We start from the raw sequence: 17,405 nt of genomic DNA, 5'->3' as shown, positions 1-17,405 counted from the left end.
TTTTTTTCTTCTTGTGATTAAGGATCGAATTGAATTGCAAATTTATTATTACTTATTACAAACATAATTTATAATCATGATTATTTTTTAATGTAAAAATTTATCTAGTTGGTTCGAATTATTGCATGATTTTTTTTGAATTTTTTTTCAAATGCATTGTTTTATGGATTTGTTTATTTTTGTTTTTTATTTTTTTTAGATTTACTGTCATTCTTTATCATTGATTATTTATTTTGCGCTTTCTTATGATTTGATTACTTTTGATATTTTACTTGAGTTGTAACAAATATATATCACATTTTCCACAAAATTTCTTGATGAATTAATAAAAATTCTTTTATTCTGGTGATATAATTCAAACTTCTTAGATTAGAATTTGAATTATATAAAAAAAATTATAAATTCACAAGTCTTCCGGGATCTGAAAAGTCACAAGACCGGGCTACTTATCCTGGTAAAGCCCAAGCCAAAAGAAAAGTCATGGGTTTATCTATTTGCAACCGAGTTTAGTCCTTATCCGAGAAGAAGGACCTGATCAAAATCTTGTCTACTATGTCAATCATGTCCTCAGAAGATCCGAGTTCACATATAATGAGCTCGAGAAGGTAGCCCCGACCCTGGTAATAACCACAAGAACGTCAAGACCCTAATTCTTTTCTCATCCTATTATTGTTCTCATCAACAATCCATTCAGAAGAATCATGACCAACCCGGATATCTCGCTAGATTGGTAAAATAGACAGTGGAGCTAGGGGGATATGATATTGAGTACCATCCAAGGACTGCTACTGTCGGACTTCTTGACCGAGATGTCTCAGCCAGCAAAGAAGGCAATAATATAATGCAGGAGTTGTTCTAATCTCTCGAACGGAGATAATTAAGGGTTGTGCTAAGGTTGGATTTCCAATCCACAAAAAATGAAGCTGAATATGAATTTGTTCTAACGGGATGAAAACAACTCGAGAAACAGGGGCATATATGTTTAATCTTTACATATATCTTTAATAAAACGAGTTGATGGATGATGGATCCTTCAAAATCCAAAGCCTTTATTTTCTTTATTGATAAAATATTCTCCTAAAAAGACTGATTTAATATCTTTCCTTTTCTTCTGAAAACTTGTTCTGCGAGTGGGGTATGTGCCCTTCTAAAATTCCACTTTGTACACCTTTTTTCAGTACGTCCTAATGGAATAAGATGAATAGATGGGTGTTGTACATATCTGTGGATTTTGTTCTGGAATCCATATATATATATATATATATATAGACACACACACACACACACTCTCTGATAAAGAAAGTTACTTCACTACACAAATATATTCCTTTGTGGGTCAATAATAAAAGTCATGTGAATGTCAGTATCAATAATTAAAAGGTTACATGTATGTATCCGATGTAATGGGCAACTCCATAATTTTGATGAGACGTGACTTTAGTTCATGTACTTTGGGCCAAACCCTTCATATATACTTGTATCTTTTTACATAAATATTGTTAGGTTTACGTAAAATTTCGGACTAGCTCGATTTAGTTCAAGCCATTAGGGCGCGGGTAGCCGGACTTGATTAAAAGTTAGCTAGTTAATAATTGAATCGAGACTCGACTCAACTCGACTAGAAAGCACGATGGCTAGTGGCACTGGCTGAAGAAATAACACACGAGGTAATGTGGCGTGATCATTATGTATATTGGACCATTAAAAGCGCCGAGTGAATGCTATTAAGATGGAGCACGTGAGTTGTATGTTGGGATTTGGCTCCCTTTACATCACGAGCACTGTGGTGTTTTTATAATCTCCTTCATGCACCATAATATTATTCAATTTACGAAATAATTACAATAAGCTTGATTGATTTTCTTGTTAAACGTCATGTCAGATATGTGTATTTGGACGAAAAGATTTGATTTGGAAATGTTAACTTGATAGAGAGTGGATTTGTAATCCGCTTGAATTTAGACCTTCTAAACAAGTTAAGTAATTTAAAATCGTTAGATAAAAAATACGTCAATTCAAACACAACATTACTTATTTAAATAGCTACTTTCATGAAATAGAATAGACTTTATATTACATACTTACATATATGATATACAGAGACGGATTTATGCATGGGCTGTACTGGGCTGTAGCCCAGCCCACTTTTTTTAATATTTGCGACGGTTTTAGTAAAACCGTCGCCGATGTGGATCGGCGACGGTTTAATTCAAACAGTCGCTATTAGCGACTGTTTTTTGATAAACCGTAGCTAATAGCGACGGTTGTTTCAAAAACCATCGTACATCAATGTCTTAGTCCAATCAAGTCCCGTCTATTTACAAGGATGAGACCAAATTCATCCCATATTCTCTGATCCGCCCCACCTCAATTCTACAAAATTTCTCTCCCTAGTCCCAAGCCCTTTAGCGACAAAATAAAATTGCTGACTCCCGAAGAAATCGAATTGCTCATCGGTAAGGCAACAATCCAGGTAAGAATCGGCTATACATTTTTTATTTTGTTTTTTATAGCTTCTCTGTGCGTGATTTGTGGTTTCTTGATTGTTTGTTGTTGAGTTGTTGATTGACTATTATTTGTTTATTTGTTTAATAATTATTTTATTCTTGTTTAGGATTATAACTTGAACTATTTCAAAATGGAACATTAATCTTGTTTTGACATTACCTGTGTTTACTGCCACTACTGAGCAGGCTTTTTCAACAATGAAGCATGTGAAGACGGCACTTCGCAATAAAATGGAGGATGACTTTCTTGCCGATTGTTTGACACTCTATATTGAACGAGATTTACCTAAACATATTGATGTAAATTCTATTATTGATGAATTTTATGTTTTTAAATCTCGTAGAGCATAACTTCGTTGAACGATATAATGTAAATTTTTTTTTAATAATATATAACTTATCATATTGAGTTCAAGCCCCCCCCAACTTCTATTCCTGGATCCGTCCCTGATGATATATATATACACACACTTAACTTCCGTTTGAGCACAAATATTAATTAAAACTAACAAGCTAACTCTGTGAATTGATAAATACTATGGTAAAGTTTGAACTTATATAATATGTTATAAAGATAACTAAATAATCCCAGTTAAATCGAAAATTTTTACAAGTAAAAGTGATGAATATGTGGATAAATTAATTGAGATCGAGTTCTTGTTTTTCCATATTTAATGACTGTAATTGTAATACAGTTTGGAGGGCTTTTCTGTATTCCATGCAATAATCAGGCCGTAGTACTGTGTATCGAATTTGTCTTGGCAAAATATCTCTGACTTTCGAGTTAGAGATTGAAAAACAATATCATATGTTTAGTCTCGGTCTGATCCAGACATTGTTGTTATTTCAAATGGTATGTCATTGTTGGTTCGCTGAATGACACGATGAATGATCTAAAACATGAAAAAGATAAATTTATCTTTAATCATTTGTAGAACTTGAATCAAATGTTGGATACATCAAACGGTTAATAAAAAAAACGATTGATCCATTGTTGTAACACAATAAACTACTGATAAAATTTATGAAAACATGAGATATGATGAGATATTCATTGCCCAATCAATGAAAAATAAAATAAAATAAACCGAGAAACTTGCACCTTCCGATTGTATTCTTCGATTATTTGGTTGAAACGACAATTCAAATAATAAAGCTTACCTTTAAGTATGCTTTGGAAGTAAAATGGACGTGAGAGGTGGGCCTCTAAATTGCATGAAATGATGACGAAGATATTGATGGAGGGACCCCTTTTTCACTATTACAGATATTCCCATGAATTTTACTTGTTAAACATAACTATAACCATGTATAATAATTATTCAATCAAAATCCTATCTTATTTCAACAATGTATGACGTCATATCAGTATTTCGACGTAAATCGGAACAACTATACTATTTAATCCTATGGATTTAAGTACTCCAAAAAAATACTTAGATTCTTGAATGAATGGGATTATAAATTTGCACTCATGGGGTGTGGGCTCCAGGTTTAATTACAACCATCTTTTTTTCTCACTTTTCTTTCACTCAAATGGTTCATCAACCACAATATAAAAAGAAGAGAAGCAGAAGGATATCTACAAAGGAAGGTGATGTGCATGTGATCCAACAGCCTTTATGTTCCACTCTAAATTCTTGACATTTACTGCTAAATCTTCTTTTCTGCTGAATCATATATGGATCGATCGTACGTTAAATTCCATGCACATGTAATAAAAAGCAACACACACAAAAAAAAAACATCTATAATTAAAATTAAAGGGGAGGAGGGGAGAGAAAGGAAGAAATAAAGAAGATAAAAGAAAGAGTAGCCTTGGTTGAGTTGTTGCCATCTCTCCTTTTAATGCATCTCTAATCAAAAGAGTGAGTTAATATATTATATGAGCCATGCAAAACTTTAAAACTTTTACTGCGGAAAACTCCCTTTTGAACCTAAACATTATACATATATCTCGATTTTCACCTGACGAATTTGCTGCTTTTTCTTGTCTTCGCTAAAGGAACTTTTGCATGGAGACAATATCTTTAATTTTATTATCCCAATTATTATTTCGATTGCTTTCGCGTCTAATCATGCAATAACCAATTAAGAGATGGATTATTGGAATTAGTAGCGTAATCATGTCGTGATTATTTGTTAAACAAATCATTAATGTTTATGCACAGTCATTAAAAAGTTCAAATTTCATGAATTTTTTGTACAGTTGTATTATTGTATATGAAAAATCCGATCATTTCAGTTTAAGTTTGACAAATTTTGAGTAAAGTTAAGTTGATATTTTCGGATTCTGTTTAGAGCTAGTCTTGAATTTATATTGGCAAATTAAAATTTCGATTTCAAATCAAGCAAATCCTTTTTTTTTTTATTAAATATATAAATAGAAACCAATTTGTAAATATATTCAAATTAAACATAGAACCAATCTATATAGAAGTCTAGAAAAACAAATATAATTTTAGGCAAAAACTTGTGTGAGACGATCTCACGGGTCGTATTTTGTGAGATGGTTCTCTTATTTGGATCATCCATGAATTTTTTTTACCTTTTATGCTAATAGTATTTCTTTTTATTGTGAATATCGGTAGGGTTGACCCGTTTCAAAGATAAATATTCGTGAAACCGTCTCACAAGAGACATACTCATATTTTAAGGAATAAATTATATTTTGGAACCAAAGAATTATTTTTCCTTTCACAATTGAGCGTGATGCATAATACATCGGTACTCCGATAAATACAACTAAAGACGAAAAGGAAAAAAAAACAAAGTTTTTGCACTTAGAACAAACTTTGATAATATAGAAAGTCAAAATCGAGGAATTTGCGGGTCCAATTTAGATATTTTCCCAAATTAATTTACGACTCATACTATATCAAAACCTACAATCATGCGTTTTTTAAAAAAAGATCAACAATGTATATAAATATCACCTTGCTAGAAAAAATATAATTAAAAGCAGCCATACACATTGAATGCAAGTGGCGAGGCATGAAATACAGAAGTCTACAGAACCACGTACTGCAGCAATAACAGAGTACAAAACCCACCATTTCATTTATTCACTCTAATATATTATAAAGTAATTATTTTGATGCTAAATTTATTTCTTTTCAAAAGGTTACCATGAATGGGAAACTCTTTATATTGGTCAAGATCTCTTAATCCCGACGAGATGATAAATTGAGAGATATGCACGAGTAAGTAAAGACCCGAGAGAGAGGACTATAAATACCGACTCCCAGAGCATACCAACAAAATTTCATTGAATAACATGCTTCAGACAATGATCGAGCGATGTCGGAGAACATTTTTCTACGTCATTCAAAGTTTTACCAACTCACTTAAATCCATGTGAGCAAAAAAAAAAATGTTCTTTATTTATACGGCTATCCTTCCATGTAAATTGATCTTCGTTTATTTCGCTTTGCGCATTCCTCGTGGCCTCACTCCCTAATGTTATAATTTATTTAATACTCTCACCAGTGGACACCCCTCGTGACCATCCAAATCTTGCCTAAATCATAAGACAACCTATATTAATTTGACCATCGGTTACATTAAATTTTTCAAAAGTTGTTATATTCAATGTATCATAAAGACAATAATAATCCTTTCAATAAAAAATAATAATTAAAGATTTCATATAATTCGAATTAGTAACGGTTGGAAATGCAACCAAAGTCCCACATTGAAAATATGAGGAGATCATGAGTTAATAAGACGGAATGATATCTCCGTTGATATAAAATCTTTCGGATAAAGACCAAAAGCAAATCCATGAAAAGTGAGACCCAAAGCAAACAATATGACATGTAACTTCCATTACACAACAATAACATCTAACAGATTAAGGAATTTTAAACAGAGACTAAATTGGGTCAAAAATCGTAACATGAGAGACTATATTATGGTACGAGACAAACAAAAAGGACTGAATCGAGAAAAGTAATGAATCTTCTCGTACCAATTTTTTTTTAAAAATCCGAGACAAACCAAAATATGTTTATTCGAACTCAGAAACCTATAGCTGGCGCCCATATCTCCAAATTAACCATGCTTTCTTGTACTAAATATCGTATCATTCCGAGTTTTAAAAGATTAAACAAATATTATTTGATGTTATTAAAATAATAAGCTTCCCCACTGCAGCAAGGGTCCAACAGAATGGACAAAAGAGAGTGTGGGAAGAGACAGCCCGAAGAACCTTGTAGCTTGTCGTGCACCATAATCTCTTTGATTCTTCCTCTCTTATTTTGTTTTTTTACCTCTAGTCGTGTAGTTAAACAGGGAAAGCGTGCCTTTAATATATTAGTAATATATATTCTACAGAAAATATATTATTATACTGTGATACACACACACAAAAGTGTATATTTCTGTGACAGATTTTTCTAAGTTTTAGAGTGTGATCATGTTTTTTAAGCTGTCTTTCCTAGAAAATATCGCTATGTTATTATATAACTATGATTAGCATTATATATAAAGAGAGAGAGCATCCGCAATGATCGTGCATGTGAGGACTGAGGAGGTGGTGGGGTTCTTCGAGGACGGATCACAAAGATATATGTGGAGAAACATCCTCCCAAAAAAATTATCTAAAATTTTGTAAGCTGATTTTGTGATGGGAAAATTTATACATCTGGTTTCGAACTTGCACGTTTTTCGTTTTTAGTTTTGTTGTAAGTCAATTCACATTTTTAGTTCATTAATATGCATTCTTTTCAATTTTAGTCATTTTTCAGTTTGAGTGCTTTACACCCGTCCACGTCAACAATATCCGGTCACACATCAATACATCATCATTTTCTGATGGCATACAATATTTTCCGTGTCATGTCAGCACTCACTAAAAAGGACTAAAAATACAAATTAATGGACTAAAAATGTGAATTAACCACGAACAAAAATAACGTCTCATCTTTGTCAGACCAAAAAATAATATTTATTCGTAACTAGTAGCTATATCAGATAGTTTATATAATATGTAATTATAATCCTAATCTCTAATTTGAAGATACTCCAATTTTTATAAATAATTTTAAAAAAAACTATGCGGAAACCACATTTTGACATAGCGAACAATCACTTATTCGTTATGAATCTTAAACTAGATTTTATCTCGATGACTACGCTATCCAGCTGGGTCATTAACCTACTGTTGGACTTGAAACATTCTTAATTACTATTCATATCACATTATGTTGCAGCACTACAACACAAAACATTGTTTAAAATAGGGAAAATTGCATTTTTCATCTGTCTTTTTTCAATTTTGATCATTTAATTGTATTGTGAAAATTGAGTTGTACTCTTGTATCTTTCAATTTTCACAATTTCAGTCATCTTTCTTCGAAAATACTGATGTAACATTGAATACTTTTGGTTCATTTCGACACCATGTTAGTGTTACATCGATGTTGTGTCAGGGGAAAAAACAAAGATATCATACTGAAACTGAAATTTAAACATAAGATGATCAAAATGGCAAAATCACAAATATAAAAATATACATGACAAGTTGAAAATTCCTTAAAAATTTTGATAGTACACAATAAATTTAAAAATATTCACCAAGTGATTTCTCTGTAATTAAATTTCTTCTAAATTTTGAATTATAATGAAGCCAAAAAATTACAATTTTGGTCCTATATGTTATCTAGTTTTATTATTAATTATGCATCTTTCAATTTTTTGCAATTTTATCGTTTTTCATCGTAAGTTCAACGCTTACATAACAACGTCATGTCAAAGACACATAAATGTTGCATAGATGTCATATCAGCATATGTTGGAAAAAGAATTAAATCACAAAAATAACAAAGCTAACAAACCAAAACTTAAATTTGTTGATATAGATAACATTAATCACATAAAACAAACATATAAAACCAACAATATTATAAATTTCCCTTAAATAAATGCATACAAGAACTATTTATATCAATGATATGCACGTAGATTGTGCTTTGGTATTTAGTATTTATTAGAAATTTACAACTCAACCGCTTGTACATTTAATTGGAAATCTATTAATGAAGTATATTCAAGTTACACACACTATCCCACCCGAAATAATAATTAAATCTTCCGAAGTCATTTAAGAAATGGATAATTTTGTAAGGGTAAAAACTTGTGTGAGACGGTCTCACGAGTCGTATTTTGTGAGACAGATCTTTATTTGGGTAATCAATGAAAAAATATTACTTTTTATGCTAAGAGTATTACTTTTTATTGTGAATATCGGTAGAGTTGACCCGTCTCTCAGATAAAAATTCGTGAAATCATATCACAAGAGACATGCTCTTTTGTAACATGAAAAATAAAAAGATACGTGATTCACATCTATCTATCATTTCAATTGTGTTAATAAATATCTAATTTATCTTCGTGCCCAAACAATCATTTCTTAAGACAAAGCTTCTAAACAAATCTATAAAAAGAAGCTGCTAAATTTTTAATTCAGACAGATTTAATATAATTAAGACGGTCACACATCAACTTTATTTTAATTAGTGATACATTCATGGGCGACACTTTAATAAGTAAAAGCTAGTCTATATACCTAGCTATATGGAATATTTGGAAATTTGACTTCAATCACAAAAGCAATAATCCCACTGCTAATCACATGACAAGCGCGCATATATATATATACATATATATATATATATATATACATATATACATAAATCATGATTATAATCATTAATAAATCGAATTGATTCATAAATTTTTGTTATAATTTTTAATTATTATTTAGATAAAAATAATACAATTATATTAAAGAAGTGATTTGTAAAAATAATTTTTGAATTTTTAACGTGGATTAAATATTATATCTATGAGTAAATTATATAAAAAAAATTACTTATTTAAATTAATAAGGTATTTTCGTAAAAATTAATTGGTGTCACAAAGTCGGACCACTGAAGACCTCGACCTTTATAATATATAAAGTCGGACCACTAAAGACCTCATTCTTTATAATATATCCAATGTATATTGAGGAAAATGGAGAACAACCAAAAACAAAAAATCGAACAAGATAGAAAACAATGATAAGTGTGGTGGGGAACTAGGAGAGTTGTAACTTTTCCCATACAAATAGTAATGAGTAGTATCAAACGCATTTTCAAAATATAAATAAGTTGTGTATCTATAGGAAATAATTCCTCATCATTTCCCTATATATATCTTTTATTTTGGGACATTTAGCGTCCCTACTAATAAGTATTACTCATCAAACATGAATCAATGTCTACATTACTTTTTATTCCACAATATGTATACTAATTCAAATATATGGCCTTTACTACATGTATATCTTTTTTCCCCTGATTTATGTCATTTTTGTTGTCAAATTTCAATTTTATTCTGCTATATGTATTTTAATTGCAGTTTTAGTCATTTTCTTCTACATGAGTATGACATTATGCTGATATGTGCAGAGTCATATCAGCACTCTCGTGAAAAATTAATTAAAACTATCAAAATTTGAAAAACATGACTAAAATCCAAATTGGATAACATGGATAATTAAAAACTACATGACAACAGAAGGCAATGTATATCTCTGAAAAGTAGTGTGTGCAGATCGGAGTATATGTGTCTATATGTCCAAATAAATATTTAGATGCATTGAAAATTGAATGATAATAATTAATTATTAAGAATAAAAATGACAATATAAGAGGAAGAAAAGAAGAAGATGATGATGAAGGAGGAGAAGATCTGAGAATGGTCAGATTCTCGGGCTTTGAATCCCATTACGTAGATTAACATATACGTACACAATTTATATGTATACACAAACATGCAAACAGCTACACCAATCAATTATAAATTTTGAAAGTATAATTTTTTTATTATTAATTATTTGGTAAAATACATTTAGGTGAATGATATGGATGATAATACTCATCGGGCATATAATAATAATGTTCGAAGATATTATATTTTCAAGGAAAATTGATTTTTTTGGTATATTAACTAGTTCAGTTGCGAGTTTTGGTCGATTAATTTTTAAAGTTTGGTTTTGATAAACTAAATTTTAGTTTTAGGTTATGTTACCCAATTACTGATATCACATCCGACAAGTCTTCAATTTTAGGTTATGTTACTCCAATTGGTGACGTGAATTCGACAAGTCATCAATTTTCATACCACGTCAGAAATTTTCAGTGTCACATAAACAATTGGACCAGAAAAGTTGAAATCTAAAAGTTAATGTATAAAAACCAAATTTTAAAAAATTAGTTGATCAATCATAATGATGCTCTGGTCATCCAGGACAAAATTTCCAATTACGACATCAGAAGAGTGTTTGTCGATTCAGGTAGCTCGGTCAATGTTTTATTTCAGGAGGCTCTGGATCAGATGGATATAAAGAATCACAATATGGAGCTCGTGGAGACAGCACTCTTTGGGTTCACCGGTCACAACGTCCACCCCCGAGGGGAAATCCTGTTCCCCATAACTATGGGATCTGGGGAACTAAGAAAGTCACTAATGACCATTTTCATTGTGGTCAACGCGCCATCTCTTACAATGTTATACTAGGGAGGGCGGCCATGAATGCATTCAAAGCAGTGGCTTCCACCTATCATCAGAAGATTCGGAGAGGTGCAAGGTAATCAGGCTTCTTCTCGAAAGTGTTATGCAGAGATAGTTCGAATTGAAAAGAGGAAGGCAAGGAAGGATAGTGATAACAAGAGCCCTGGAGGGGAGGTTAATGTGGTGGAAGACGGTTAGGCATTTGGGAGGTGAAGGAAGGGCAATGAAAAAGAACTTACCTTTCCACCCCTTCAGAAATGAAGCGATATCATCAAGGAACCGGCTCTTCAGTTGAGTAGACAGGGAGAAAGCGTTATCGCCAAAATTGCAGACGAAAAAGTAATGTAAAACCAGGGGGTTAATGAAGAGATTGTGCATTTTGAAAAGGATATAGACCGAGGCAATAACACAGAAAGAGTTTGGATGAAATTGATTGATAAGAACTCCTAGAAAGTGGGCCACATCCACTAAAAGAAGGAAGGGGGAATCTAAGCCTACTACACACCTGGTCTTTGAAAAAAGTGTAGAAGCCCTCTGGGGGCCTATCTGCTCGATCGGAGGAACTAGGGAGTCGAATCTGGAAGGAGAAGGGATAGATCCTAATGCTCTAAGGTCTTCCTCTGCCCCCGGGGCAAAGAATGCTTCCCGTGGTGGAAAACTAAGGAGCACTTGAGGCATCGGAGAGAAGAGAACTGGGAGCCCGGGCTTTACCTTTCTCCCTCTTGGACACCTAGGAAGGACCAAAAGATGTAGGATTGGTTTTTTGTGTTTTTGGTTTTTTGGATAAGCAGATGAAAGTAGGTTTTTCTACATAAGAAGAAAGAGAATCAGAATGTGCCGCTGCAGACTCGCACTCAGGCGAGCCACGTGCATTTGCTCTATAAGTAGATGAGGTGGAGTTAGACATTTTCTAAAGAAATGTAAGAACAAGGGGACTTACGAATTGTGTGAAAGTCTGGTGACAGTAGCGGTCGCCGGAGTAGAAGCACAACATGCTGGAAAATAAGAGAAAGTGGAGAGAATGCGAGAGCGAAAAAGTTACCAGTGAGGACGATTCATCGTTTCATATAAGCGAAAGAAAGTGATATCAACCGTTGATCTAAATATAAGCGGACGGTCAGAATTCATCTTGGAAATTGTGCAGGGATATGAAAGGACATGCTCGGAATACGAAGCGTCTCAGACTGTTCACATTTTCGAAATTCGAGGCATTTTGGGCTGTTCAGATTCTAGGGCATACATCATGACATCAGTCCTACTACCCGAGAATATGAAACGACAAAAATTTTCCATGACCGAGAAAAAAAGAGTTATCGGGACAGCGAGAAAGACTTTAGCCCGACTATCAAGAGAGGGAGTGGTGATACCCCCCAGGGGAAAGGCCGGGTCTTGGGTGCTGGATGATCTAGGGTCATGGGTTAGGTCCTGACAAGCTTTGGGCCGATTCGGTAATAGCTGGGCAAGTGACTACCCAAGGCATCATCTCCCCAGGTTGCCAGAAACCGGGCTTCCAGAGTTCTCGGTTGATGGTTACCTCGATAATATCACATCACTCGAGTGCACAAGTATAAGATATCTTATCTTGGTAATCATTACTGACAAAATTTCATGGATTTGACAAGTTGAATGGACAGTTTGGCAAGTTGATGTCAGAAAAGCAGGGTATGGACAGCCATCTTGTCATAATTAGTAAGTGGACACTGAAAACAAATTATCGTTGACTTTTTTATATAAATATCATGTTCGCTTAAACATTGAGGGATGCATTTTTTACATATTGCCTAAAACATTTATTACAAAACTATCTATAATCATTAACAGACTTCGACGTCGGAGTGGTCATGTCGGAGAATTTTCCGACTCATTAACGTTCTTTGTCTCTTAAGAGTGCAGGTCCAGGTGCCCGAGCAACCATCTCCAGCTCATCCACCCGACCCGATGAAATCGTCCACCGAATTCTTACCCAATTCACCCGGCCTTCATCATGTATCATTAACCAAATGAGATAAGAGTGAGACACACTCATTTGATGTGAAGTGAAACTAATGCAATCCATTATTTAACTTCTTCCTTTCTTCTTATTAATCAATTACTCATCTTCCCTTTTTTAGTTATTTTATATTTTATATTAAAATAAAATTTCATCAAGAAGTATTTGAAATTCATCACGATTTTTTTTTATAAAAATAGCTGAATTATCAAAAAATGACACGAATCGAAATTTTAATTAAGACAAACAAAAGTAAATCAATTCAAACACACTCAACCGGTATTCATACAAGATAGATTGAGTGAATCGAGTTAGTTTATGATATACCAAGAGTATTTCTACTTTATATTTGACATAAATGTTGATGATTCAAGTCTAAGGATTAATATTTGACCGTGTTATAAGATGAGAAATATTTTTAATGTATAGAGCAATCCGAGTGAATCTAACTAAAAGATAGTGAAAGATTTATTGCTTTCAACATTTCATTATTATGGGAAATTATTATTTAATGATGATGCCTTACTTTTTTTTCTGCTTGGGGCTTAATAATTTTTTTAAAAAATGCAAATATAGAATAAGCCAAAATAATCCAGTTGGTGCAGTACAGTCGTCCAGCAAAACAGCATCTCAGTGATCCATCCATACATGAAATACAAAATAAACCCAAAAACAAAAAAATTAAAAATTTTCCTTTAAAATATAAATAAATCAATAAAAGACAGTATAAAGAAACAGAAGTGTACCCCCCATTATCCATCTCTTGTGCGTGATTTTTTCTAGTGTGCGCGGGCGGGCGGAAGCTCTAATATAGTACACATGAAACTATATTATAAAATAAATAAGAGAGAGATTATATTATATAATATAATATATAATAAATAATACCAAAAAATAAATAAATAAGTAAGAGAGAATGGGCAAGAAAATATGTCACGGGTTTGTCTAGAAATGCCCTTATTTCACAGTTCTAGACACACAGACACATATTCCTCTCTTACTACATACCCGAGGTCTCCTTGGTAATTAAATATGATTTTTTTTTGTATATATATAAAAATAGAAAACCAAGAAAAATAAAAAAATTTATATACAAATTTATATCAGTACTCCCACTCTTCAAATTTGAAACCCCACCTCTCAAAAACCCTTGTTCTCAAGGAAAGATAGAATATATTATTTTTCAAGAAAGTTTGGCTTATTTTCTTGGATTTTCCATGGCCTTGATGCTGGATAACTGTGAAGGGATTCTCTTAACCTTAGATTCTCATAAATCTGTCCCGGCTCCATTTTTGACCAAAACTTATCAGCTCGTTGATGATCCGAGCACGGATCACATTGTTTCTTGGGGTGAAGATGATGCCACTTTTGTCGTGTGGCGTCCGCCGGAGTTTGCTCGTGATCTTCTTCCTAACTATTTCAAGCACAACAATTTTTCTAGCTTCGTTCGTCAGCTCAACACCTATGTGAGTTTGTGTTTTTATGATCTGTGCATGAAATGATGATTTGTGATGCTAATTTCTGATTTGGGTTTTGTCTGTGTTTCTTAAATCATGGTGAAATGATGATGAAACTAGGGTTTCCGGAAGATTGTGCCAGACAGATGGGAGTTTGCGAATGAGTATTTCAAGAAAGGTGAGAAGCATCTGTTGTGCGAGATCCACCGGAGGAAGACGGCTCAGCCTCCTCAAGTGTCCTTCAACCACCACCCATCTCTCAGCCACCATTCCACTATCAATGGCCAGAGTTTCTTCCCCTACTCTATCCGAGATAGCATATCGCCACCGGACTCTGATGAACAGCAACCAAACACATGGTGTGACTCTCCGCCAGTCGCCTCCCCAAATGGTAGCGGCTCCGCTTTGACAAACCTCGCAACCTGCGGCGGAAACGCCTTATACAACAACGGCAGCAGCTCGTTTATTGCACTTTCCGAAGACAATGAGAGGCTCAGAAAAAACAACACCATGCTTGTATCTGAGCTATCTCACATGAGAAAATTATACAATGATATTATATATTTTGTGCAGAACCATGTGAAACCAGTGGCTCCGAGCAGTTCTTATCATTCCTCATTTTTCCCCAACAACTCAGCAAAATCTTCTTCTGCAACAAATCCCTTCAATGGCGGCTGCTCGTCAATGCTGCAAAAGCCACTGAATCAGCTCATAGGGTACAATCAAATGGCATCAAATCCCCATCAAGGTAATGCGTATTTGGGATCCATTAACATCAACTCCTCTTCTCCTCCAACCAGAATTTCTCAGACCAGTGTGACCATTCTTGACGAAAATGAACACAATAGAACTAAACTTTTCGGTGTGCCGCTGCATTCTAAGAAAAGATTGCACCCAGAATACAGATCTTCAATGGAGACAAACAAGGCCAGACTTGTTCCCGAAAAAGATGATCTAGGATTGAATCTCATGCCTCCATGTTGACTAATTCGACGCATTTAAGATTAGTGCTAAATCTCTAGATTTTGTCCACCTTATGTTATCTATTAGTCTCTATTAATATTCTCCATGTTTAGTCTTTGTTCACTCCATCTGTTAGAACAGAAGTTATCACCAGAAAAGATACTATCTCTTTGTGCGTACGTGTTGTGTATATTTCTCCAGCCGTTAATGCAGGTTGGTTTTTGTTTAGAGTGAATTAATCATCTTACGAATCCTCAAACACCATGTCTTTCTACTCTTGAATTAGTTCTAAGTTTCTTTTCAGCTTTATTTCCGTTCCCCGCATTTAATTTGCCCTCCATAATTGGACCAGAACTGTTCTTTTTCTCCTTGCCCTTTTGCCTCTCTTTCTGGTTTTGTTTTCTGAACAATTCAGTCAGATAAATTAATGCAAACATGGAAAGGAGGGAGAGAGAGCCAGCGAAGAGGCTGAAGCTGAAGCTTTTTCTTTTTTCCGGTTTATTTTTGGCTTTCTGGGATTTGTCTGTTCTCTTCATTAATGTATCATACGTACATGTATGACCTTATTTCCAATATATATACGTATCTATTAATTAGTTGATCTTATACATGTATGATTCTATAGCAGTAAGGTTAAGTAACCAGCTAGCTACGTAAAACTTTACTCAAAAGAATATAATTATTGCTGTAATTAGTACTACTATTATTATTACAATAATGGAGCTATGATTATATTTGGTTGAGAACTCCATTTTCTCGTTTCTGTTAATTAATTTGACCCCTGGTGTACAGTCTTCAGGCACTCAAAAGTGAGGAAACGGACACAGAGATAGCAACAAAAATAAATGTGTAAAATATTAGTGTAACGAGGAAAAAAGGTAGGCTGGGTTCTATATTTTAGGTATGAAAGGTAAATATATATATAGCTAGGAAGAAACTGACTGAAAATGTTCTTTGAAATGTTACTATCAAAGCTTCTATACTTCTTATGATGACCAGAAAACCTTTGCTTTTTGCTTCTTTTAAGTATCTGATCAACCTCTCTTTAATACTTGTCTGAACCCTCTCCCCCCACCCCACTTGCTCTATCGCAGTTTTGCTGCTAAATTCCAAATATACTGTATAAAAACTTAAAACAACGGAGTCGTCTCGACCGAGAAGAAATATTTTTTTTATATCATTGTTGTGTAAGAATCTGTATATCATCCATAGAAATCTTTCACATTTATTGATTATGGAAAATTAATGACTTAAACCAATTGTACGTGTTGCCTTTAATGGATATGTGATATGAATATTAGAGTAGCATGAGCTGCGTCTATCTGTGAAGAGATACATGTAAACTATTAGCAAATTAAATGTTTCCGAACATATTTTATAAAAATCCCAAACCTTTGCTTAAAAATCTCATCTTTAATGCACGTAAATTAATATAGGCAAAAACTTGTGTGAGACGGTCACACGGATCGTATTTTGTGAGACCGATTTTTTATTTGGATCATCCATGAAAAAATATTAATTTTTATGCTAAAAGTATTACTTTTTATTGTGAATATCGGTAGGGTTGACCCGTCTCACAGATAAAAATTCGTGAGACCGTCTCACAAGAGACCTTTTCATTAATATATTGTTAATAAATGTTCCCAATCAAATTTTATAAATATCCCAGGTGCTTTTTAAAAATCTCATTTTTATAAGTATATTGGTCTCTTCTGATACGATTTCACGGATCTGTATCTGTGAGACGAGTTGACCTGGTACATATTTGTAGTGAAAAACAATATTTTTGCATAAAAAATAATATTGTCATGAGTTGAGTCGGATTAAAAATCTGTCTCACAAAATTGACTTGTAAGACAATCTGACATGTGTTTTTGTGTTTATAAGTAGTCTTTAAATTGTTAATTTCTTTCTCAAAACAACATAACA

General features: G+C 33.4%; 1 protein-coding gene across 1 annotated transcript; it reads left to right on the top strand.

The window, feature by feature from the left end:
• Positions 1–14,164: 14,164 nt before the first annotated feature.
• On the top strand, positions 14,165–16,067 carry LOC140831692 (heat stress transcription factor B-4-like). Its single transcript, XM_073195442.1, has 2 exons — positions 14,165–14,522; positions 14,634–16,067. Exons 1-2 carry the CDS (start codon positions 14,274–14,276, stop codon positions 15,495–15,497), a joined length of 1,113 nt encoding a protein of 370 aa, XP_073051543.1. The 5' UTR covers positions 14,165–14,273; the 3' UTR covers positions 15,498–16,067.
• The last annotated feature ends 1,338 nt before the right edge of the window (positions 16,068–17,405 follow it).

This window comes from Primulina eburnea, chromosome 5 (genome assembly GCF_022965805.1).
Source record: "Primulina eburnea isolate SZY01 chromosome 5, ASM2296580v1, whole genome shotgun sequence".
Lineage (NCBI taxonomy): Eukaryota > Viridiplantae > Streptophyta > Magnoliopsida > Lamiales > Gesneriaceae > Primulina > Primulina eburnea.
This window is presented reverse-complemented; position numbering and strand designations above follow the sequence as displayed.

Bases quoted from the DNA above. Each gene is read 5' to 3' on its own strand.
- LOC140831692 (XM_073195442.1), top strand. From the start codon at position 14,274: ATGGCCTTGATGCTGGATAACTGTGAAGGGATTCTCTTAACCTTAGAT. The intron at 14,523-14,633 runs GTGAGTTTGTGT...TGATGAAACTAG, and splicing joins TTCGTCAGCTCAACACCTAT to GGTTTCCGGAAGATTGTGCC.